Here is a 23,589-nt window from a genome sequence, read left to right on the forward strand (position 1 = left end):
CGTTCAGCTACAGAGGGCAGTACAACTGCCTGCTCTAATTAAATGGTTCAAGGTTCTTTATTTGTCACATGCATAGTTATACAAGTATAACACACAGTGAAATGTAACATGACACGCTCCTCGACATGTGCAAGAATGGAGGGGGGGGGTATACATATATATATATATATATACACTCAACAAAAATATAAACGCAACACCTTTGTTACTGCTCCCATTCCCCATGGGATGGACGTAGAGACCTAAAATTCATTCCAGATACACAATATAACCATCCCTCCCAAACAGTGGTCACAAATCAGTCCAAATGTGTGGTAGTGGGCACATCTGCCATATTGAGATAATCCATCCCACCTCACAGGTGTGCCACATCAGGATGCTGATCTGACATCATGAGTAGTGCACAGGTGTACCTCAGACTGCCCACAACAAAAGGCCACCCTGGAATGTGCAGTTTTGTCTCACAGCAAAATGCCACAGATGCCACAAGCAATGAGGGAGCGTGCAATTGGCATGCTGACAGCAGGAATGTCAACCAGATCTGTCGCCCGTGCATTGAATGTTCATTTCTCAACCATAAGCCGTCTCCACAGGCGTTTCAGAGAATATGGCAGCACATCCAACCGGCCTCACAACCGCAGACCTCGTGTAACCACACCAGCCCAGGACCTCCACATCCAGCAGGTTCACCTCCAAGATCGTCTGAGACCAGCCACCCAGACAGCTGCTGGAACAATTGGTTTGCACAACCAAACAATTTCTGCACAAACTGTCAGAAACCGTCTCAGGGACGCTCAACTGCAATGCTGTCGTCCTCATCGGGGTCTTGACCTGACTCCAGCTCGTCGCCGTAACAGACTTCTGTGGGCAAATGCTCACATTCGATGGCGTCTGGCACGTTGGAGAGGTGTGCGCTTCACGGATGAATCATGGTTCACATTGTTCAGGGCAGATGGCAGCTGAGAATGTCCCAGTTCTTGCATGGCCAGCATACTCACCGGACATGTCACCCATTGAGCATGTTCGGGATGTGCTTGACCGGCGTATACGACAGCGTGTACCAGTTCCCACGAATATCCAACAACCTCGCACAGCCATTGAAGTGGAGTGGACCAACGTTCCACAGGCCACAATTGACAATCTGATAGACTCCATGCGACGATGTGTTGCACTGCATGAGGCAAATGGTGGTCACACCAGATACTGACCGGTTCTGGGTCCCCAGACCCCCAATAGCGCAAAAAACTGCACATTCCAGGGTGGCCTTTTGTTGTGGGCAGTCTGAGGTACACCTGTGCACTACTCATGATGTCAGATCAGCATCCTGATGTGGCACACCTGTGAGGTGGGATGGATTATCTCAATATAGCAGATGTGCCCACTACCACACATTTGGACTGATTTGTGACCACTGTTTGGGAGGGATGGTTATATTGTGTATCTGGAATGAATTTTAGGTCTCTACGTCCATCCCATGGGGAATGGGAGCAGTAACAAAGGTGTTGCGTTTATATTTTTGTTGAGTGTATGTATGTATGTGTGTGTGTGTGTATGTGTGTGTGTGTGTGTGTATATATATATATATATATATATATATATATATATATATATATTATAGCAGCTGGATAGCGTAGTGGTTAAACTACACGCCTTTGGAACAGAGGATCGCAAGTTCGATTCCTGCCTGGGGCGTCTGTATCCAGTAAGGGTCCTAAGGCTAGACCCCCTATGCTAAGCAAGCCTACCGCAGACATGAGCGAGACAGATAAATATGAAGGCATGCCGGCTCGGACGTCGCCCAGATCAACAAGGTCCGCGTCAGGTGTTGAGGAACCAGGGCACCCTGACGAAAAGTGGGCTACTGGAACAAGAAGGCATCGGTGGGCAAGGGACGAAAACAGGGCGTTGTTGGAATGCTACTACGCAAGTAACCCTGGCGGAAGGGGCTACATGAATAGGATGAGGGACCTATGGATTCTTCGATACCCAACATCCACAATGACGGCGAAACAACTAGTAGCTCAGTGTTCCAACATTCGAAAGAAGGGACTGCTCTCACAGCTAGAGATTGACGAGGTACAACACAAATGCTACGGCAAGGAGGAGTCAGGACGCCAGGTCAGGGGGGAGATATCATCACCCCCACCCGAGATTGGGTACATAGCCCCAAGTGCGATAGGAGAAGGATCGTTGAGTGCGAGAGGAACTGACCTGAAAAATAGGATCATGGCCAAGCTTGAAACCTGGATCCCCCGTAGCCGGTTACCAAGATTACGTGAAGTACCCTCAGAAGGTCTGCTAGATGATGTTAATGCAGCACTACGGGCAATACCTACAACCACGATTACCGACACTAACAAGCTGATCTACAATACGGCAGCAGTGATCAGTGAGATGCTTGGCTACAAGTTGAACAGCCACAAGGGGCAGTACCCTCCATGGAGAAGGAGGCTAGAGGGCAAGATCAAAGTAGCACGGAGGGAGGTTAGCCAACTAACAGAGTTGCAGAAAGGTGCGACAAATAAGGTGCCTAAGAAATACAGCAAGCTGTCCATACCTGAGGCCTTGGAAACTGCCAAGCAAAGACTCACAGCCTTGGCCAGCCGCTTGAGGAGGTACACCAGAGAGATAGAAGGCAGGAGAATAAACCAGCTGTTCTCCACAGAACCAGCAAAGGTGTACTCTCAGTGGCAAGGGACCAATAAGAGAACACCACCACCAAGGCTGGAGACGGAGCAATACTGGAAGAGCATATGGGAGAAGGATGCAACCCATAACGGCAATGCTCAGTGGCTAGTGGATCTGAGGGCAGACCATAACGACCTCCCTGAACAGGGTCCAGTAACCATCACAGTGGCAGATATCCAAGAAAGGGTCTCCAGTATGAAGAGTTGGACAGCACCAGGGCCCGACATGGTTCACGCCTACTGGCTGAAGAAGCTGACTGCACTCCACGAGCGTCTGGCAGCACAAATGAACCAGCTGCTAGTTAACGAGAGACACCCGGAATGGCTAACTGAAGGCCGGACGGTCCTGATCCCCAAGGACCCCAAGAAGGGACCGGTCCCCTCCAACTACCGACCAATAACCTGCCTCAGTACTATATGGAAGCTCCTGTCAGGCATCATATCGGCTAAGATGAACAGGCACATGGGTCAATACATGAGCGGGACACAGAAAGGAATTGGCAAGAATACCAGAGGTGCAAAACACCAGCTACTGGTAGACAGAACAATCAGCCGAGACTGCAAGACCAGACTGACCAACCTGTGCACTGCCTGGATTGATTACAAGAAGGCCTATGACTCAATGCCCCACAGCTGGATACTGGAATGCCTAGAATTGTACAAGATCAATGGGACCCTAAGAGCCTTCATCAGGAACTCAATGGGGATGTGGCGTACAACACTAGAGGCCAACTCCAAGCCCATAGCACAAGTTACCATCAAGTGTGGGATCTACCAAGGAGATGCTCTGTCCCCACTGCTGTTCTGCATAGGCCTGAACCCCCTCAGTGAGATCATTAACAAGACTGGCTACGGATACCGACTACGGAACGGAGCAGTTGTCAGCCACCTCCTGTACATGGATGACATCAAGCTGTATGCCAAGAGTGAACGAGACATCGATTCACTGATCCACACTACCAGGCTATACAGCAATGACATTGGAATGTCGTTCGGACTGGAGAAGTGTAGTCGGATGGTAACAAAGAGAGGGAAGGTAGTCAGAACTGAGGGGATTGAACTACCAGAAGGCAACATTGCAGACATAGAGGACAGTTACAAGTACCTGGGGATCCCGCAGGCAAATGGGAACCATGAAGAGGCCGCTAGAAAGGCTGCAACCACCAAGTACCTGCAGAGGGTCAGGCAAGTCCTGAGGAGTCAGCTGAATGGTAAGAACAAGATCCGGGCCATCAACACATACGCCCTGCCCGTGATCAGGTACCCTGCTGGGGTAATAGGCTGGCCAAAGGAGGAGATAGAAGCCACTGACATAAAGACAAGAAAGCTCCTGACCATGCATGGAGGGTTTCACCCCAAGTCCAGCACCCTGAGGCTGTACGCTAAGCGGAAGGAAGGGGGCCGGGGACTGGTGAGTGTCAGCACCACAGTCCAGGATGAGACAAGGAACATCCAAGAATACATTGGGAAGATGGCCCCAACTGACCGAGTGCTCAGTGAATACCTCAGGCAGCAGAAACCCAAGAAAGAGGAGGGAGACGAGGAACCATCATGGAAGGACAGGCCCCTGCACGGTATGTACCACCGGCAGATAGAGGAGGTGGCTGATATCCAGAAATCCTACCAGTGGCTGGACAAAGCTGGACTGAAAGACAGCACAGAGGCACTAATCATGGCAGCACAAGAACAAGCTCTGAGTACAAGATCCATAGAGGCTGGGGTCTATCACACCAGGCAAGACCCCAGGTGCAGGCTGTGTAAAGATGCCCCAGAGACAATCCAGCACATAACAGCAGGGTGCAAGATGCTAGCAGGCAAAGCATACATGGAACGCCATAACCAAGTGGCCGGCATAGTGTACAGGAACATCTGTGCCGAGTATAACCTAGAAGTCCCGAGGTCAAAATGGGAGATGCCCCCAAGGGTGGTGGAGAATGACCGAGCTAAGATCCTGTGGGACTTCCAGATACAGACGGACAAAATGGTGGTGGCTAACCAACCGGACATAGTGGTGGTAGACAAACAGAAGAAGACGGCCGTAGTGATCGATGTAGCGGTTCCGAATGACAGCAATATCAGGAAGAAGGAACACGAGAAGCTGGAGAAATACCAAGGGCTCAGAGAAGAGCTCGAGAGGATGTGGAGGGTGAAGGTAACGGTGGTCCCCGTGGTAATCGGAGCACTAGGTGCGGTGACTCCCAAGCTAGGCGAGTGGCTCCAGCAGATCCCAGGAACAACATCGGAGATCTCTGTCCAGAAGAGCGCAGTCCTGGGAACAGCTAAGATACTGCGCAGGACCCTCAAGCTCCCAGGCCTCTGGTAGAGGACCCGAGCTTGATGGATAAACCGCCCGCAGGGGCGTGCTGGGTGTTTATATATATATATTAGGGGTGCAACGATATTCGTATCGATATTGAACCGTTCGATACAGTGCTTTCGGTTCGGTACGCATATGTATCGAACAATACAACATTTGTAATTTATTTTATCAACTTTCCTTCTGACGATGCTGTCTGTGTTGAGCGCTCAGTGAATCTGCGTTCGACTACTCTGCCTAGGGTCGACAGTGCAGCCTAGGCGGAGTAGTCGAACGCAGATTCACTGAGCGCTCAACACAGACAGCATCGTCAGAAGGAAGAGCGCAGGGCAAGCTAGCGAGACAGAAGTTAAGCTCTCCTTACAACATAGACCTCCCCCACCCTCATTCAGATCTGGCGTTTGGAATTATTTTGGTTTTCATGTGACGTATGACCCTAAAGGTAAGCGCGTCATGGACTAAAGTAAAACAGTATGTTGGATGTGCCATGCAATGCTCAATTACATGGGTGGGAACTAGTGTGTTAGCGCAGTTAGCTCGTTAACGTGTTGGCCGTCTAGCCCCACGCACGGGGCGATCGGCGGTAGCTCGTTAACGGAGATTTGCCGTGTTGTGGCGTTAAGGTCATTTCAACGAGATTAACCTGAAAGCACTAGTGGGAACACAACGAATATGACTGCACATTTACGCCGACATCATCCTAGTGCAAAGACAAGTGGAAGCAGAAAAAAAAAAAAAAAAGCATGCTACTAACTTTAGCCGAGTCATTTAGACAGCTGTTAGCACATGATTCTCCTTATGCTGCTGAGAATATAGCCCAGAAGAAGCGGATAGTATAGCTTTTATTTTGGAAAGAGACATTTCTCTGTAATAAACTCTCTTTTCCAAAGATGAGTGATTCCTCAATCAGATACAGGGCTCGCAATATCGCTAGCCCAACGTCCCGGGGCTAGCGATTTTTTCAGTCGGGCTACCAAAATCTATCTCTGCCCTGCCCGTCGGGCTATCGTAGGAAGGAAAAATATATGTCAATGCTTTTGCATTCTTTTGGAAATGTAGCTGGGTAATTATGTCATTGGCATCGGTGAGCCACTGTCAATATGTGACATATTGAAGTCGCGTTTGAATTTGCGCTTGTTTTTTGCTTTCACTTTGCAATCGTGTGAACTGTGTATAGAGAGCGACAGCACTGATCTGTGAGTGATGATAATTTGCGCACCAATTCCTCTGACATCGTCTTATTAATCGTTAGCTTACTATGCAAACATGACAAGTGAAATCTCCCGCAGCTTAAACATGTGAGAGGTTGATCGCGCAGAGAATCGCTGAGCTTATGTGAGTCCGTGTGTAAAAGCAGCAGGATTTATATTTGACTACGATGACCTGGATGACTGAGAACCTTCACAGACAGATATATATTTTAGTTCTGCTGAGCCAAATAAGACAGGTCAGGGTGAAGAAGTGACAGCCAAAGAAAAGCTTACCACAAAACGGAGAAGTTATGACAAATGAGACTATAAGGCAAAAAGAAAGTGCAGCTTTATGGTTTCATGGACAAAAGAATTTCTGTGGCTGCAAAATGACGAGCTAAATAACCAGGGCTGCACATAAGTGGTCCGCAGGTGCGCATTCGCTGTCAAAATAAAAAAAACACGCACAAGGGTTAGGGTTAAATTCAAAAACTGTACTTTTGAGTTAAAATATATATTTATAATTTTAATAAATGACAAATTAAAAATGCATGAACATTTTTTTTGTATCGAAAAAATATCGAACCGTGACACCAAAGTATGGCAGCACGGTGGCACGGTGGTTAGCAGTGTTGCCGCACAGCAAGAAGGTCCTGAGTTCAATTCCACCATCAGGCCGGGGTCTTTCTGTGTGGAGTTTGCATGTTCTCCCCGTGTTTGCGTGGGTTCTCTCCGGGTACTCCAGCTTCCTCCCACCGTCCAAAGACATGCAGCTTGTGGGGATAGGTTAATTGGATAATCCAAATTGTCACTAGGTGTGAATGTGCAAATGAATGTGAGTGCGAATGGTTGTCTGTCCCTGTGTGTTAGCCTTGCGACAGACTGGCAACCTGTCCAGGGTGTACCCCGCCTCTCGCCCTATGACAGCTGGGATAGGCTCCAGTGCCCCCCGCGACCCTGAAAAAGGATAAGCGGAAGTGAATGGATGGATGGATGGATGGACACCAAAGTATCGAACCAAACCGAACCGTGAATTTTGTGTATCGTTGCACCCCTAATATATATATATATATATATATATATATATCTCATGTATTGACCCATGTATTGACCCATGTGCCTGTTCATCTTACTAAGATGAACAGGCACATGGGTCAATACATGAGCGGGACACAGAAAGGAATTGGCAAGGATACCAGAGGTGCAAAACACCAGCTACTGGTAGACAGAACAATCAGCCGAGACTGCAAGACCAGACTGACCAACCTGTGCACTGCCTGGATTGATTACAAGAAGGCCTATGACTCAATGCCCCACAGCTGGATACTGGAATGCCTAGAATTGTACAAGATCAATGGGACCCTAAGAGCCTTCATCAGGAACTCAATGGGGATGTGGCGTACAACACTAGAGGCCAACTCCAAGCCCATAGCACAAGTCACCATCAAGTGCGGGATCTACCAAGGAGATGCTCTGTCCCCACTGCTGTTCTGCATAGGCCTGAACCCCCTCAGTGAGATCATTAACAAGACTGGCTACGGATACCGACTACGGAACGGAGCAGTTGTCAGCCACCTCCTGTACATGGATGACATCAAGCTGTATGCCAAGAGTGAACGAGACATCGATTCACTGATCCACACTACCAGGCTATACAGCAATGACATTGGAATGTCGTTCGGACTGGAGAAGTGTAGTCGGATGGTAACAAAGAGAGGGAAGGTAGTCAGAACTGAGGGGATTGAACTACCAGAAGGCAACATTGCAGACATAGAGGACAGTTACAAGTACCTGGGGATCCCGCAGGCAAATGGGAACCATGAAGAGGCCGCTAGAAAGGCTGCAACCACCAAGTACCTGCAGAGGGTCAGGCAAGTCCTGAGGAGTCAGCTGAATGGTAAGAACAAGATCCGGGCCATCAACACATACGCCCTGCCCGTGATCAGGTACCCTGCTGGGGTAATAGGCTGGCCAAAGGAGGAGATAGAAGCCACTGACATAAAGACAAGAAAGCTCCTGACCATGCATGGAGGGTTTCACCCCAAGTCCAGCACCCTGAGGCTGTACGCTAAGCGGAAGGAAGGGGGCCGGGGACTGGTGAGTGTCAGCACCACAGTCCAGGATGAGACAAGGAACATCCAAGAATACATTGGGAAGATGGCCCCAACTGACCGAGTGCTCAGTGAATACCTCAGGCAGCAGAAACCCAAGAAAGAGGAGGGAGACGAGGAACCATCATGGAAGGACAGGCCCCTGCACGGTATGTACCACCGGCAGATAGAGGAGGTGGCTGATATCCAGAAATCCTACCAGTGGCTGGACAAAGCTGGACTGAAAGACAGCACAGAGGCACTAATCATGGCAGCACAAGAACAAGCTCTGAGTACAAGATCCATAGAGGCTGGGGTCTATCACACCAGGCAAGACCCCAGGTGCAGGCTGTGTAAAGATGCCCCAGAGACAATCCAGCACATAACAGCAGGGTGCAAGATGCTAGCAGGCAAAGCATACATGGAACGCCATAACCAAGTGGCCGGCATAGTGTACAGGAACATCTGTGCCGAGTATAACCTAGAAGTCCCGAGGTCAAAATGGGAGATGCCCCCAAGGGTGGTGGAGAATGACCGAGCTAAGATCCTGTGGGACTTCCAGATACAGACGGACAAAATGGTGGTGGCTAACCAACCGGACATAGTGGTGGTAGACAAACAGAAGAAGACGGCCGTAGTGATCGATGTAGCGGTTCCGAATGACAGCAATATCAGGAAGAAGGAACACGAGAAGCTGGAGAAATACCAAGGGCTCAGAGAAGAGCTCGAGAGGATGTGGAGGGTGAAGGTAACGGTGGTCCCCGTGGTAATCGGAGCACTAGGTGCGGTGACTCCCAAGCTAGGCGAGTGGCTCCAGCAGATCCCAGGAACAACATCGGAGATCTCTGTCCAGAAGAGCGCAGTCCTGGGAACAGCTAAGATACTGCGCAGGACCCTCAAGCTCCCAGGCCTCTGGTAGAGGACCCGAGCTTGATGGATAAACCGCCCGCAGGGGCGTGCTGGGTGTTTATATATATATATTAGGGGTGCAACGATATTCGTATCGATATTGAACCGTTCGATACAGTGCTTTCGGTTCGGTACGCATATGTATCGAACAATACAACATTTGTAATTTATTTTATCAACTTTCCTTCTGACGATGCTGTCTGTGTTGAGCGCTCAGTGAATCTGCGTTCGACTACTCTGCCTAGGGTCGACAGTGCAGCCTAGGCGGAGTAGTCGAACGCAGATTCACTGAGCGCTCAACACAGACAGCATCGTCAGAAGGAAGAGCGCAGGGCAAGCTAGCGAGACAGAAGTTAAGCTCTCCTTACAACATAGACCTCCCCCACCCTCATTCAGATCTGGCGTTTGGAATTATTTTGGTTTTCATGTGACGTATGACCCTGAAGGTAAGCGCGTCATGGACTAAAGTAAAACAGTATGTTGGATGTGCCATGCAATGCTCAATTACATGGGTGGGAACTAGTGTGTTAGCGCAGTTAGCTCGTTAACGTGTTGGCCGTCTAGCCCCACGCACGGGGCGATCGGCGGTAGCTCGTTAACGGAGATTTGCCGTGTTGTGGCGTTAAGGTCATTTCAACGAGATTAACCTGAAAGCACTAGTGGGAACACAACGAATATGACTGCACATTTACGCCGACATCATCCTAGTGCAAAGACAAGTGGAAGCAGAAAAAAAAAAAAAAAGCATGCTACTAACTTTAGCCGAGTCATTTAGACAGCTGTTAGCACATGATTCTCCTTATGCTGCTGAGAATATAGCCCAGAAGAAGCGGATAGTATAGCTTTTATTTTGGAAAGAGACATTTCTCTGTAATAAACTCTCTTTTCCAAAGATGAGTGATTCCTCAATCAGATACAGGGCTCGCAATATCGCTAGCCCAACGTCCCGGGGCTAGCGATTTTTTCAGTCGGGCTACCAAAATCTATCTCTGCCCTGCCCGTCGGGCTATCGTAGGAAGGAAAAATATATGTCAATGCTTTTGCATTCTTTTGGAAATGTAGCTGGGTAATTATGTCATTGGCATCGGTGAGCCACTGTCAATATGTGACATATTGAAGTCGCGTTTGAATTTGCGCTTGTTTTTTGCTTTCACTTTGCAATCGTGTGAACTGTGTATAGAGAGCGACAGCACTGATCTGTGAGTGATGATAATTTGCGCACCAATTCCTCTGACATCGTCTTATTAATCGTTAGCTTACTATGCAAACATGACAAGTGAAATCTCCCGCAGCTTAAACATGTGAGAGGTTGATCGCGCAGAGAATCGCTGAGCTTATGTGAGTCCGTGTGTAAAAGCAGCAGGATTTATATTTGACTACGATGACCTGGATGACTGAGAACCTTCACAGACAGATATATATTTTAGTTCTGCTGAGCCAAATAAGACAGGTCAGGGTGAAGAAGTGACAGCCAAAGAAAAGCTTACCACAAAACGGAGAAGTTATGACAAATGAGACTATAAGGCAAAAAGAAAGTGCAGCTTTATGGTTTCATGGACAAAAGAATTTCTGTGGCTGCAAAATGACGAGCTAAATAACCAGGGCTGCACATAAGTGGTCCGCAGGTGCGCATTCGCTGTCAAAATAAAAAAAACACGCACAAGGGTTAGGGTTAAATTCAAAAACTGTACTTTTGAGTTAAAATATATATTTATAATTTTAATAAATGACAAATTAAAAATGCATGAACATTTTTTTTGTATCGAAAAAATATCGAACCGTGACACCAAAGTATGGCAGCACGGTGGCACGGTGGTTAGCAGTGTTGCCGCACAGCAAGAAGGTCCTGAGTTCAATTCCACCATCAGGCCGGGGTCTTTCTGTGTGGAGTTTGCATGTTCTCCCCGTGTTTGCGTGGGTTCTCTCCGGGTACTCCAGCTTCCTCCCACCGTCCAAAGACATGCAGCTTGTGGGGATAGGTTAATTGGATAATCCAAATTGTCACTAGGTGTGAATGTGCAAATGAATGTGAGTGCGAATGGTTGTCTGTCCCTGTGTGTTAGCCTTGCGACAGACTGGCAACCTGTCCAGGGTGTACCCCGCCTCTCGCCCTATGACAGCTGGGATAGGCTCCAGTGCCCCCCGCGACCCTGAAAAAGGATAAGCGGAAGTGAATGGATGGATGGATGGATGGACACCAAAGTATCGAACCAAACCGAACCGTGAATTTTGTGTATCGTTGCACCCCTAATATATATATATATATATATATATATATATATCTCATGTATTGACCCATGTATTGACCCATGTGCCTGTTCATCTTACTAAGATGAACAGGCACATGGGTCAATACATGAGCGGGACACAGAAAGGAATTGGCAAGGATACCAGAGGTGCAAAACACCAGCTACTGGTAGACAGAACAATCAGCCGAGACTGCAAGACCAGACTGACCAACCTGTGCACTGCCTGGATTGATTACAAGAAGGCCTATGACTCAATGCCCCACAGCTGGATACTGGAATGCCTAGAATTGTACAAGATCAATGGGACCCTAAGAGCCTTCATCAGGAACTCAATGGGGATGTGGCGTACAACACTAGAGGCCAACTCCAAGCCCATAGCACAAGTCACCATCAAGTGCGGGATCTACCAAGGAGATGCTCTGTCCCCACTGCTGTTCTGCATAGGCCTGAACCCCCTCAGTGAGATCATTAACAAGACTGGCTACGGATACCGACTACGGAACGGAGCAGTTGTCAGCCACCTCCTGTACATGGATGACATCAAGCTGTATGCCAAGAGTGAACGAGACATCGATTCACTGATCCACACTACCAGGCTATACAGCAATGACATTGGAATGTCGTTCGGACTGGAGAAGTGTAGTCGGATGGTAACAAAGAGAGGGAAGGTAGTCAGAACTGAGGGGATTGAACTACCAGAAGGCAACATTGCAGACATAGAGGACAGTTACAAGTACCTGGGGATCCCGCAGGCGAATGGGAACCATGAAGAGGCCGCTAGAAAAGCTGCAACCACCAAGTACCTGCAGAGGGTCAGCTGAATGGTAAGAACAAGATCCGGGCAATCAACACCTACGCCCTGCCCGTGATCAGGTACCCTGCTGGGGTAATAGGTAGGGCTGCCACAAACGATTATTTTGATAGTCGACTAGTCACCGATTATTTTTGCGATTAGTCGACTAATCAGATCATCATCCATTAGACGTAAAACTACAGCTTATTGCACCAGCAGCATCTGCTCTTATATAACTATCATTAGCTTACAGCTTTAAGTGTTTAAGGTCTGTGCTAACTAAAAATAAAGACAAGATGATAGTTTATTGAATTTTAATGAAATTTGCAGATTGTTTCGGTGAAGATTAATAAACTCCTTGCTATCTAAAATTTAACAGGACACTGGAGTATATTCTCCAGCATCTCACACTTCTGATAATCAGCTGTCTGCTTGACGTTTATTCAGCTGTGTAAAAACTATAACTTTAATCTCAGACAAACTGATTTACTCAGGAACAAATAAAATACAAAAAAAAAAAAGCCAAACAATAACATTTTTAAGTTATCTAAGTGACTTATATATATTTAACCTGAGTAGCGAAAGACGGCGGTGGGTTTGAAAACGATTTGCGGGGAGTCCGGTGTTCTCACGGCGCTAGTGAGCCTAGCCCCCGGCTCGCTAACGAGCTAGTGGGTAACAGATGTCTCCGAAAACGTCGGAGCGCTTTTGAAAATATGTAGTGTCCTGATAAACTGAGCAGATATTTGAGGTTTACACAGCTACATTCTCGCCTGAAAATATGTTAAACGTTTATTTTGTGACCCAGAAAGAATAATAAGAGTAACATTAAAACTAACTAGCTGCCGCCATTGTTGGAAACTGCGCTGGGCCGCGCTATGAATTCTGGGACACAGCTGCTTCTTCTTCTTCTTCTTCTTCAGGGTTTAACGGTAGCTGACATCCTTGTACATGCAATGCTGCCATCTTCTGTTTCAGTCCGTTATTACACTCTTAAATCCTGCCACTTATTCCTGCGTCTTTTGTGATCGTACAAAGTTTCAAACGACGCGTCGACTATTAAATCAGTCGTCGACGATTTTGATAGTCGACATAATCGTGACTAGTCGACAAATCGTGGCAGCCCTAGTAATAGGCTGGCCAAAGGAGGAGATAGAAGCCACTGACATAAAGACAAGAAAGCTCCTTACCATGCATGGAGGGTTTCACCCCAAGTCCAGCACCCTGAGGCTGTACGCTAAGCGGAAGGAAGGGGGCCGGGGACTGGTGAGTGTCAGCACCACAGTCCAGGATGAGACAACGAACATCCAAGAATACATTGGGAAGATGGCCCCAACTGACCGAGTGCTCAGTGAATACCTCAGGCAGCAGAAACCCAAGAAAGAGGAGGGAGACGAGGAACCATCATGGAAGGACAGGCCCCTGCATGGTATGTACCACCGGCAGATAGAGGGGGTGGCTGATATCCAGAAATCCTACCAGTGGCTGGACAAAGCTGGACTGAAAGATAGCACAGAGGCACTAATCATGGCAGCACAAGAATAAGCTCTGAGTACAAGATCCATAGAGGCTGGGGTCTATCACACCAGGCAAGACCCCAGGTGCAGGCTGTGTAAAGATGCCCCAGAGACAATCCAGCACATAACAGCAGGGTGCAAGATGCTAGCAGGCAGGGCATACATGGAACGCCATAACCAAGTGGCCGGCATAGTGTACAGGAACATCTGTGCCGAGTATAACCTGGAAGTCTCGAGGTCAAAATGGGAGATGCCCCCAAGGGTGGTGGAGAATGACCGAGCTAAGATCCTGTGGGACTTCCAGATACAGACGGACAAAATGGTGGTGGCTAACCAACCGGACATAGTGGTGGTAGACAAACAGAAGAAGACGGCCGTAGTGATCGATGTAGCGGTTCCGAATGACAGCAATATCAGGAAGAAGGAACACGAGAAGCTGGAGAAATACCAAGGGCTCAGAGAAGAGCTCGAGAGGATGTGGAGGGTGAAGGTAACGGTGGTCCCCGTGGTAATCGGAGCACTAGGTGCGGTGACTCCCAAGCTAGGCGAGTGGCTCCAGCAGATCCCGGGAATAACATCGGAGATCTCTGTCCAGAAGAGCGCAGTCCTGGGAACAGCTAAGATACTGCGCAGGACCCTCAAGCTCCCAGGCCTCTGGTAGAGGACCCGAGCTTGAAGGATAAACCGCCCGCAGGGGCGTGCTGGGTGTTTTTATATATATATATATATAATAAGGTGAAGACATTAGGTGAATGTGCAGTAGTAGCAGCAAGCAGGTGAATTCTGTACATTAATATGAATAGATATCTGACTATTTTATAGGATAGACAATATAAACATATTTAAAATTAAAGGAATTGAAATGTACATTGTGCCTGGGTTTAGTGTCTGGAAGAGAGTCCTGTCTCAGTCAATTATAGATGATGTGAGAGGGCGGGTGTGTGTGTTTAGGGCACGGATGGCTTGGGGATAGAAGCTCCTCTTGAGTCTCTCTGTCCTTGCCCGGAAGATGCGGAACCTTCTACCAGATTGCAGAAGTTGGAACAGTTTGTTGCCAGGATGGGACGGGTCCTTCAGTATCTGCGCTGCTCTAGTCCGGCATCTCCTGGTGTAGGTGTCCTGAAGCGGGGGGAGAGCAATCCTGCAGCAGCGTTCTGCTGTATGGATCACTCTCTGGAGAGCTTTTTGGTCCTTCACACAGCTGTTCCCAAACCACGATGTCATGTTCTGTGTGAGGATGCTCTCCACAGCGCCTGTATAGAAAATCCTGAGGATCTTTGGAGAGACCCTGAACTTCCTCAGTTGTCGTAGGTGATACAGGCACTGCCTAGCCTTTTTGGTCTGGACCTGAATGTGGGCAGTCCATGTCAGGTCTGAGGAGATGTGGACACCAAGATACTTGAAGGACTGCACCCTCTCCACTGGAGCTCCATTGATGATAATGGGCTTGTAGTCTCTGTGCTCCTTGGTCTTGCCGACGTTCAGCTGGAGGTGGTTGTCCTGGCACCACGATGCCAGATTCTTCACTTCATCCATGTAGGCCACCTCATCGTTGTTGGAGATGGCACCCAACACCACTGTGTCGTCAGCAAACTTCACAATGGTGTTGGAGCCATGGGTGGCCACACAGTCTGAAGTGTGGGTTGCCAACTCCCAGTAAAACAAAAGAAGATGAAGAAGAAATTACATAATAGTCATGCTGTGAGACGATGCAGTGTGTAATATTAATAGATAAATATCTGAAAAGAAAAAGTAGGCAGTCTGACCACATGAAAGCCCTAGCATGATTAGTGGTCAGAAGCAAAAAGGTGTACTGGGGACAAACCAAGCGGATTCCACTATAACTGGTGCACAGGGAAAAACTATCAATATGCTTTTTGTGACATTTTTGTTTGTGATTTCTTTCTAATGTGAAATATGTGCTGTGGCTCCGAAAGGTTGGGAAACATTGCTCTATAAAAGTTTATCTGTGGTGCAGCTGAAAATGGTAGCATGTTTTCAGATCTGGATTAAATTATTCAGACACAAATCAGCTTTGATTTCTAGCAAAATATTTCTGAGTGTACACTTTGGACGTCTGCAGTCAGCTCTGACGAAAAGTGTTCCAGGGAATCCTGAACTATTCTGCTGTCTGTCTCTCATCAGGTGACTCTGAACAAACATTGGATATAAACCCTTTAGCTGATTTATCTGAGGATGACATAGAGCCAATTAAGGTGAGACAAAAGCAAGCGGATTCTTATCACTTACACATGTAATGACTGTTAATCTCGGCACTTTTTCATAGTAGTAGTCTAAACTTTGTCTGATGGAACAAAGAAGGAGGCTTCAGGACAGAAACTAACTCCACGTGTTGAATTTACCTGCACTGCAACACTGATTAATTGTACGTTATCAGGATGCTTTAAGCTTTATCCTGCATGGCTCCATGTTTTCATTGTTTTTAGTCCCACTATTTTACTGCCAGTTTTGAAAGTACGTACATATAACTGCTGATGTGTATGTTGTGTAGTTTGTAGTTTCTTCACTGCTTACTGGTTTGTTGCTGCTTTAAACAGCTGGTGTTGTTCTGATTTCCAGCCTCCATCAAGCTTCACACCTGAAGTACAACCTGAATCCACACAAATCTCCCACAGGTGATACTAAAACCACAGCTGTCACTGCTTTCACCTCCACATTAGAATGATGTCACACATGCTCTGATGTGACCTGATTTGTATTGCACACCTGGAGGTGTGACATAGTAAATTACCTCCTCCTCTCCATCGATGTCTAATATATGAGACGTTGTGTGTATTTGTGTACTTTGCTTTTCTCTCCCTCTGTGTTTTCCTTTGTCCATCTCACTCAGACATCATTTCCCCTGAAAGATCATCTGGAGCGTCAGTTTCTGATGGGAGCAGCACAGTTGCATCTCAGTTATTCAGCTCTAGTTTGCACTATCAGTGATGAAGGAACTGATCAGACAGTTGACGTCCCTCACCTCAGTGACAGACAGAGATGATGTCAGACTTCAGGCAGGACCTTCACTTGGCCCTCCAGCTCCAGTAACAGCTGCCTCCACAGATGCCTGTCTGTGTTAGAGATGACAGGGTTCATCTGGGTTCTGTGTGATTTGAGGTGTTCTGATAATATAAAACTCAAATACAGCGATGGCAGGTTACTATCAGTGCAGAAAGAGGCTGAAGCCTCCGGGATGACTAACCACAACTGTGTTCTAATTATGTGACATGTGAGTCAAACCCTGAGATATCCCAAACCACAAGTAGAATTAATAACCTGCTTTGGCTTTAGAGCCAAAGCAGCAGAGTTACAGATGTAGCATCCCCTCACTTTGGTGGATGTGACAGTTTGGACTCAAACAGAAGCTTCAGATGTTCTCGTTGGTTTCTTTCTTTTAGATTCTAGTTTAACCGTTTCATCTTCTACAGGTTCAGGTGTCCTGGTCCAGGTGTGTTCCAGTGTACTCTGACCAGACTGGTGTTTGTTATGGCTCAGGAGGCGGAGCTGCTGTACTGGAATGTCCAATGGGATGAGAGCCTCCTTCAACAAGCTGGAAAAACAGCTGCAGGGCCGCTGTTTAACATCACGTGCTCTGAGGACGCAGTCCGTCAGCTCCACCTGCCACACTGTGAAACAAAGGAGGGTGAGCACCGTGCTGCGATGATGAGATGAATTGTGTTCAGTATCAAAACAAGCACTTTATTATGATTGTTGTTGCACACATTAATAAATGGGTAGCATCTAACTTGTAGATAACAGTGATTAGTTTGAACTACCTGAAGTGTTGAAAAGTAAATGGTGCAGGATGAATCCCTGAGCAGGAAATAGTGCAGCAGCTCTTTGCCTTCACAGCGTTGTGTGTTGATGGCCTGCTGTCTGTCGCGCACGTCTTTGATGATGGGATAAGCATCTTGAAACCGATGAGGATCACCGACACGCATGTGATTGTGAACGTCTCCCACCTCTCTGCCTTTGGTCTTATCTGGAATTTTGTTAAAAAGTCCTTTAAAATCCCAGAAGCAGGCCAGGTTCTGCTGTTCCTGCGATTTAAAGACACAGTGCCTCTAAAAATCAACGTGTTTCTCCTGCATGAAAGAATCCATCTGTCAGAGGTAAGCATAGAGCACTCAGGCGGTCTCACTCTGCAGATTTCTGATGCTTCCAGTAGGGGGCAGACACCCTGGGCTTTATTCATTGGTTAGTAGAAGCACAGAGTCAAGCTTCTCAGACTGCAGACTCTCACTCTCACTGACCAATCACAGCGCTTTATTCTTGACTTCAGTAACGATCCAGAGTTGATTGCATAGTTATCTCTCCCCCTACTGACAAAGTAAACCTGGGTTTACTGACTACACTGGATCATTTGTTCCACACTTTAGTCGACACTTGATAATTATAAATGATTTCTATAGATAAACAGATCAACATATGAACATTAACATAATTTTATATCCTACCACTGAGGTTAAAAAGCAACAAGGCAATGATGCTACATACATTGAGACGTCTTCAGACTGCGTGCTTCACATCGGTCAGCGTTACAGTGTCCACTGTGAACCCGAGGGCCTGAAGATACAGCCGAACGTGAGCCAACAGTCGTGAATAAAATGCCCCTGAAAATAAAGTCAGATATAAAATAAGCAGTTTTCTATCAGTCCCTATTAAAACCGCAGATTCTTGTTGGTTTTCAGCACGCAGAGTTTTGGAAAAAGCTTGGACCGAATTACTATCCAACATTTGAGGTTTTCCTGACTGCAAACCTGGAGGTTGTGACTCTGATAGTCAAGGACCAAGATGGAAATGAAGCCTGGCGTCGTGATGGTAAAAGTTCCACTGTAGCAGCAGAAATGACTGTATAAATTTCTGCTACAAGGATATTTTATAAACGTTCAACTGAAATCATATTTAAGTCTCTTTTTAGTGTTTGTCCCAGAAAAGGACCGAGTCTCACCAGAGGACAGCGCACACCACAAAACAAAAATAGATGAGGATAAGCTGCTGCTAATCCGCTCAGAGTTTATTGAAAGAGTGTCTGCAGAGGGTTTAAACAAAATTGTAGATAAACTCCTCGAGCGTCATATTATAATTGATGTAGAGATGGAGTCTGGGACATGTGAGACAAAAAGCAGAGCAAATAAAGTGCGATGCATAATTGACACCGTGCGACGAAAAGGAAATGACGCCTGCAGACATCTGCTCGATGTTCTCAAAGAGGTGGACCCAACCCTTTTCAGAGTGATCGTGCCAAACGAAGCCAAAAAAACCTCCAAAGAAGCTCATGAGCTGTGGTGCTAAAGTCTCACGTTACTCAGTGAAATCTTGAAATGACCAGTTTTTGTAATCACTCTGAAAGTGATTCTCTTGAACCAACTTGGACTTGTTTGAATGGATGCTGAGCAGAAAACCAGATGGAGTTGTTAACAATCTCAGACTGCTTCATAATGTTAAAGGTGTTTCCGTAAAGTTTAGTCATTCCAGCTTTCGCTCACTAGATGGCGACAGAAGATTGGTGATAGAGGCTGTACCTCACACATATAGACAGGAAATGTGCACGTTAACATGATGTTTATCAGTTTTAAACTGATAGAAATGATATTTTTAAGTTTTACTCAAACTATTTTTAAATAATCCCAGATTAAATGGTAAATGGACTGATTCTTATATAGTCAAGTACTCAGATTAACAATAACAATTTCAAGGTGCTTTATTTTGGAAGGGAAAGACTTGGTCTTCAAACTTTGGTGGTTTGAAGGATTCTGGATCAACGCTGCAAGTTTATTTTTTTCAGTCTTGATCATCTGAATCAATCAAATTAATGTTACTGTGAAATTATTCTAATTATTTTGTACAAATTTTGGCTGTTATGTGTTTACTTTGCATTAGTATTAGTAACCATCTGTCTTAACTGTTCCTTATGTGATTAAAATCACCACAGTTTGGTAATCACACAGATTCACGTTTCCTTCCTCTCTGCTAATAAATGAAGCCATTAAATTTCCTCTAAAAGTCTTCAGTCAGTTTCCTCTGACTTCCTGTATCACACATACAAAAGTTGACAGGGAAGAGCATGTGTGACACAAAAGACCAGGGCCCGTATCCCTAAGGATTCTGAGAATCCTCTCAGAGAGCTCCTAACTTAACCTAAAAATTCCTTGCCAGGAGTTTTAGCTTAGAAGTGATTCCAGAACATTTTCAGTGAACTCTGAGCAAGGAATGGATGGGAAATCCTATCTTAGTGAGGAGGTGTGGTTGACCCCGTTGCTAGGTATGAGTCATCATTTCAAAAGCCGTGATTGGTTGATCCTACAAGTTTGATGGAAATGAGCTTTTGGTGATAATGAGCAAAGGATGTACCCTCAAATCAATAAACATAATTATACACTCTAATCTTATGCTGACTGTAATTGTAAATAATATTTCACATTCAAGAAAATATCTGGAAAATGAATAGTAAGCTGTAGGGGTTATAGCCATTAGAATCTAAAATATGTGAAAACTTAAACTCATTACACCCTGTTCAAATAATGATTCGTGTCTTATTTGCTCATATAAATATCCTAGCTGACATATTTTGTACTTTCACTCCCATATGGACCCTGTTGAAAACAAGATGGCCTATCTCAAGAGGCTGTCCTTAATGAAGTAGAAATCACAACGTTACAAGTCCAGTGTGGTCTTAACGAGGGTAACACGGCTCAGCTTTTAGCAATGTCTGTGATTGCAGACCCAAGTCATCACTGCTGCATTGTTGCATTTTCCCGGTTGCCAAATACCTCGGGGTTGTGATTACTTTCGTCTCCGGTGTAATAGCGTTGTGGCGTCGAGTTGGTGAAGTAATTGCATCTCTAAGGAGATCCACCACAAACATGATTCCTGCACGATCCAATCTGTAGCGTCTCAATAATTCCCTGTCATCCAGTGTTTGCAGGACATCTCTCCTGCCTCTTCTGTTGGCCATTTTGTGCAGCTGCTTAGGGGAACTCCTAAGCCACTAAAAGTCCTCTTCCCTGCTCGTAGCAGATCTCGCCTTAGGAGCCCTTTTAAGCGCTAGGAATCTTGAGGAATAGCTTTTATATTAACTGGGATTGTCGTGTCACTTTTAGGGGAAATTCTAAGAAAACGTCATGACTCTGAGAATTTTCTTAGAATTTGGCCGCTAGGAGCCACTTTTTGCACAAAGATTCTTTAGGGATACGGGCCCAGAGGTCTGTAGCATGAAGATGGCTTTTGTTTTATCCCAGTAGCTTCAGGGCAGGTGGGTGGCATTTCTGTTAATATCTGCTAATATTGTAAATAATTACTGTTGAGCGTGTGAGAGATGTGAATGAGGTTGATGATAGCAGATAAAAATAAGCTGCAGTGAGAGACGACTCTTTCATCTCTGTGTCATGTAAAGAAAAGAAAGATATGGATGTAAAAGCTAATAAAGGTGAAGTTAGGAGGTGTGAAAACAAACCAGGAGTCAGACTGTGGGAGGACTTCACACAGAAGTTGTTAAATACAGAGAGAAGAGTTGGAAATATGACAGAACATGTGAGACATTTAGAACAATAAACTATGTATAGCAATGTAAATGTGGGAGGGGGCACTGAAGGTGCTGATTGTCAGCTTTCCCTATCCAGAGTACTGCTGCAGCTTCATTAGCCTCTGCTAACACTACATACCTCAGCCTGCCACCCAACTGTGGCGATGCAAATGACAGGAAACAGGAATAAATGCCGGACACAAGAGACACCCAGAAGGTTTATGTAAGGCTGCCAGTGCATACTTTGACAGAGAGTCTGTGAGGCAAACGACCCGGGCGAGGAAAAGCCCCAGAAATCAGCCTAAACATCTTCCAGGCGCACACTACAGCTCATGCTGTGAAACTGGCCTGTTTCTGTGGGGCAGGTCACTCAGGAAGTGAAGAGGACTATAAACTAGTGATGGGACGTTCTGTATCGAGGCTTCGGAGCGTGTGTCGAGTAATGGAGGGGGCGTTTCCGCGAAGCGCGTATCGAGGCTTGCTTCATTTATGGGAGGAGCTGAAAATGATGACGTCCGAAGCCTCGCTGCCCGGCTGTACCACGTGACTGGTTCATGAAGTGGTTCGAACTTTGCCGCGAGCTATGACAGCGATATAAAGCCCTCAGACTTCATTCAAAATGTGGGTGTTTGATGGAGAGCTGCGGTTAGTGAGAGTTTGGAGACAGTTTGGAGGTTTATGAGAGTGAGGAGAGAAAGTCAGGAGAGAATGGAGCCAGCTAAGAAGAGGAGGATGTCCTCCCCTGTGTGGGAACATTTTGATCTTATTCCTCCCAACAAGGTATGTAAATTTCTACAGAAGATGTATTTTCATGATACTGATGGTGCAATACAATTTATGTTAAGCTGTCTGTACTTTTGTACAAGGTGAAGTGTTTGCTATGTGCCAGGGAGCTGGGCTATAACAACAACACCTCATCCATGCTTAGGCACTACAGAGCTTTGCATGAGAATAAGGGGAACACCGATTGTGGAGCAAGACCAGGTGAGCCATCAAATGCAATGATAATATAGCATGCAGTAATGTTACTAAATGATATAACAATATTATACAACTGTAATAAGTTACGTGTGTGATATTTATATTTGTGCTTTATCTTTATTGTCTTTCCTCAGGAGAACAATCTCAAATAGATGAAGACCTGGTCAGCATGGTGATTGAGGACTCCCAGCCATTTAGCATTGTGGAGGACAAAGGATTTAAAAGATTTGTTAAATCATTAAATCCCAGCTATGTTCTCCCCACTAAAAAGGCCATAAAAGCAGTGAAAATTTAGTTTTTACAGAATAAAATGTGAACAGGCAGGACTGAGGCTCAAAGCCTCAGTGTGTAGCTGTCCATACCTCAACGTTACAAAAGCACAACTACTGTCCACACCCCAACCACACCTCACCTCACAGTAAATGATCGTTTCCATTTTAAGCATTTCCAAATAATCATTTTCCATACTGCCACTATAAATATACACAGTATACTGCATCACTACAATATAGATGTTTTACACACTCCTTTTGTTGTTGACATTTACAGGCTGTGTGCAAAATGCCACACTCTTCAAATTCATGCCAGCTATTATTTTTACGTCCAGTAGGTGTCCTGCTAGAGCAAATGAAGCTTCATGAAGCTTCGCGTTGGGGTGAACCAATTGGATGAAAAGCTTCAGTGCTTCATGGGGCTTCATCTGCCCATCACTACTATAAACTAAGAAAGGTTCGACTGTAATAAAAGCTCTCTCATCACAACTCGCTCACATTTTAAACATGTTTACCTTCACAGATGATCTGACCACTGCCACGACACGCGAGAACGACATGACGGTGATGAAAATGAGACAAAGTTACAGATAAGAGGAAGTGAAAATGTGGAAAGTACAGAGGATTACAAAATAAGACAGGACATGACTTGAAATAGAAACTCAAAGTAAAGATGGGGAAATGTACTTGTCAGGTTTGGACACGAAGGATGGGTGAGATAAAACACTGTGTGTGGATCCTTTCCACGCATTTAATGTCATACACACCTTTAAAGTAACTTTAAACATACAGCCTGTTGATGTTCGTCTGTACTATCATTATCATCGCGACTCTGTGTTTGTGATGCATTTTTCACGCTGGTTCAGCACTGATGCTTTAGGTTGAAGTAAAACCAGTAAAAACCTGCGTGACAGGAGCTTTGAATCCCGTGTTGAAGTTTGTTTGCAGGATTTAAATTTCTTTAAAAAATATCTTCAGACTTGGGGGGGGAAATGTTTCTTGTGCAGAAGTTTTTAAAGTTCCCGTATCTCTCTCACACACGCCTGCCGAAATCCA

The 23,589-nt window shown here is 46.0% G+C and overlaps 3 protein-coding genes and 1 long non-coding RNA gene across 10 annotated transcripts in view; 2 read left to right on the top strand and 2 right to left on the bottom strand.

Moving 5' to 3' along the window:
• Positions 1-23,589, top strand: part of LOC309714355 (NACHT, LRR and PYD domains-containing protein 12-like) — a 65,515-nt gene that overhangs the window by 36,018 nt on the left and 5,908 nt on the right. For 5 of the 7 annotated variants that reach the window (XM_082546712.1, XM_082546717.1, XM_082546713.1 and 2 more), the window contains 7 exons: positions 15,898-15,968; positions 16,333-16,388; positions 17,184-17,398; positions 17,608-17,867; positions 18,220-18,339; positions 18,447-18,576; positions 18,677-20,142. In XM_082546712.1, the coding sequence (XP_082402838.1) occupies positions 15,898-15,968; positions 16,333-16,388; positions 17,184-17,398; positions 17,608-17,867; positions 18,220-18,339; positions 18,447-18,576; positions 18,677-19,050 (1,226 nt within the window). In that variant the 3' untranslated portion in view covers positions 19,051-20,142. Of the gene's footprint in view, positions 1-15,897; positions 15,969-16,332; positions 16,389-17,183; positions 17,399-17,607; positions 17,868-18,219; positions 18,340-18,446; positions 18,577-18,676; positions 20,143-23,589 lie in introns of those variants that run through there. The other 2 variants (XM_082546716.1, XM_082546718.1) reach the window with 2 other exon arrangements.
• Positions 1,623-9,569, top strand: LOC309714358 (uncharacterized protein). The gene is made up of 2 exons (XM_082546736.1): positions 1,623-4,833; positions 8,439-9,569. The coding sequence occupies exons 1-2, from the start codon at positions 1,729-1,731 to the stop codon at positions 9,201-9,203; spliced, it is 3,870 nt and encodes a 1,289-aa protein (XP_082402862.1). The 5' UTR covers positions 1,623-1,728; the 3' UTR covers positions 9,204-9,569.
• On the bottom strand, positions 14,659-17,192 carry LOC309714398 (uncharacterized protein; the record flags this gene model as incomplete). Its single annotated transcript, XM_082546843.1, has 4 exons — positions 17,086-17,192; positions 16,736-16,826; positions 16,505-16,642; positions 14,659-15,402 (listed from the first exon to the last, which is right to left on the bottom strand). Exons 3-4 carry the CDS (start codon positions 16,592-16,594, stop codon positions 14,659-14,661), a joined length of 834 nt encoding a protein of 277 aa, XP_082402969.1. The 5' UTR covers positions 16,595-16,642; positions 16,736-16,826; positions 17,086-17,192.
• Positions 17,625-23,584, bottom strand: LOC309714413. The gene is made up of 3 exons (XR_014278921.1): positions 23,049-23,584; positions 18,253-18,368; positions 17,625-17,737 (listed from the first exon to the last, which is right to left on the bottom strand). It is a non-coding gene; the product is annotated as an uncharacterized lncRNA (long non-coding RNA).

The sequence above is a fragment of the Aulonocara stuartgranti genome (genome assembly GCF_965226115.1).
Source record: "Aulonocara stuartgranti genome assembly, chromosome: 9".
NCBI classification, from domain to species: Eukaryota; Metazoa; Chordata; class Actinopteri; order Cichliformes; family Cichlidae; genus Aulonocara; species Aulonocara stuartgranti.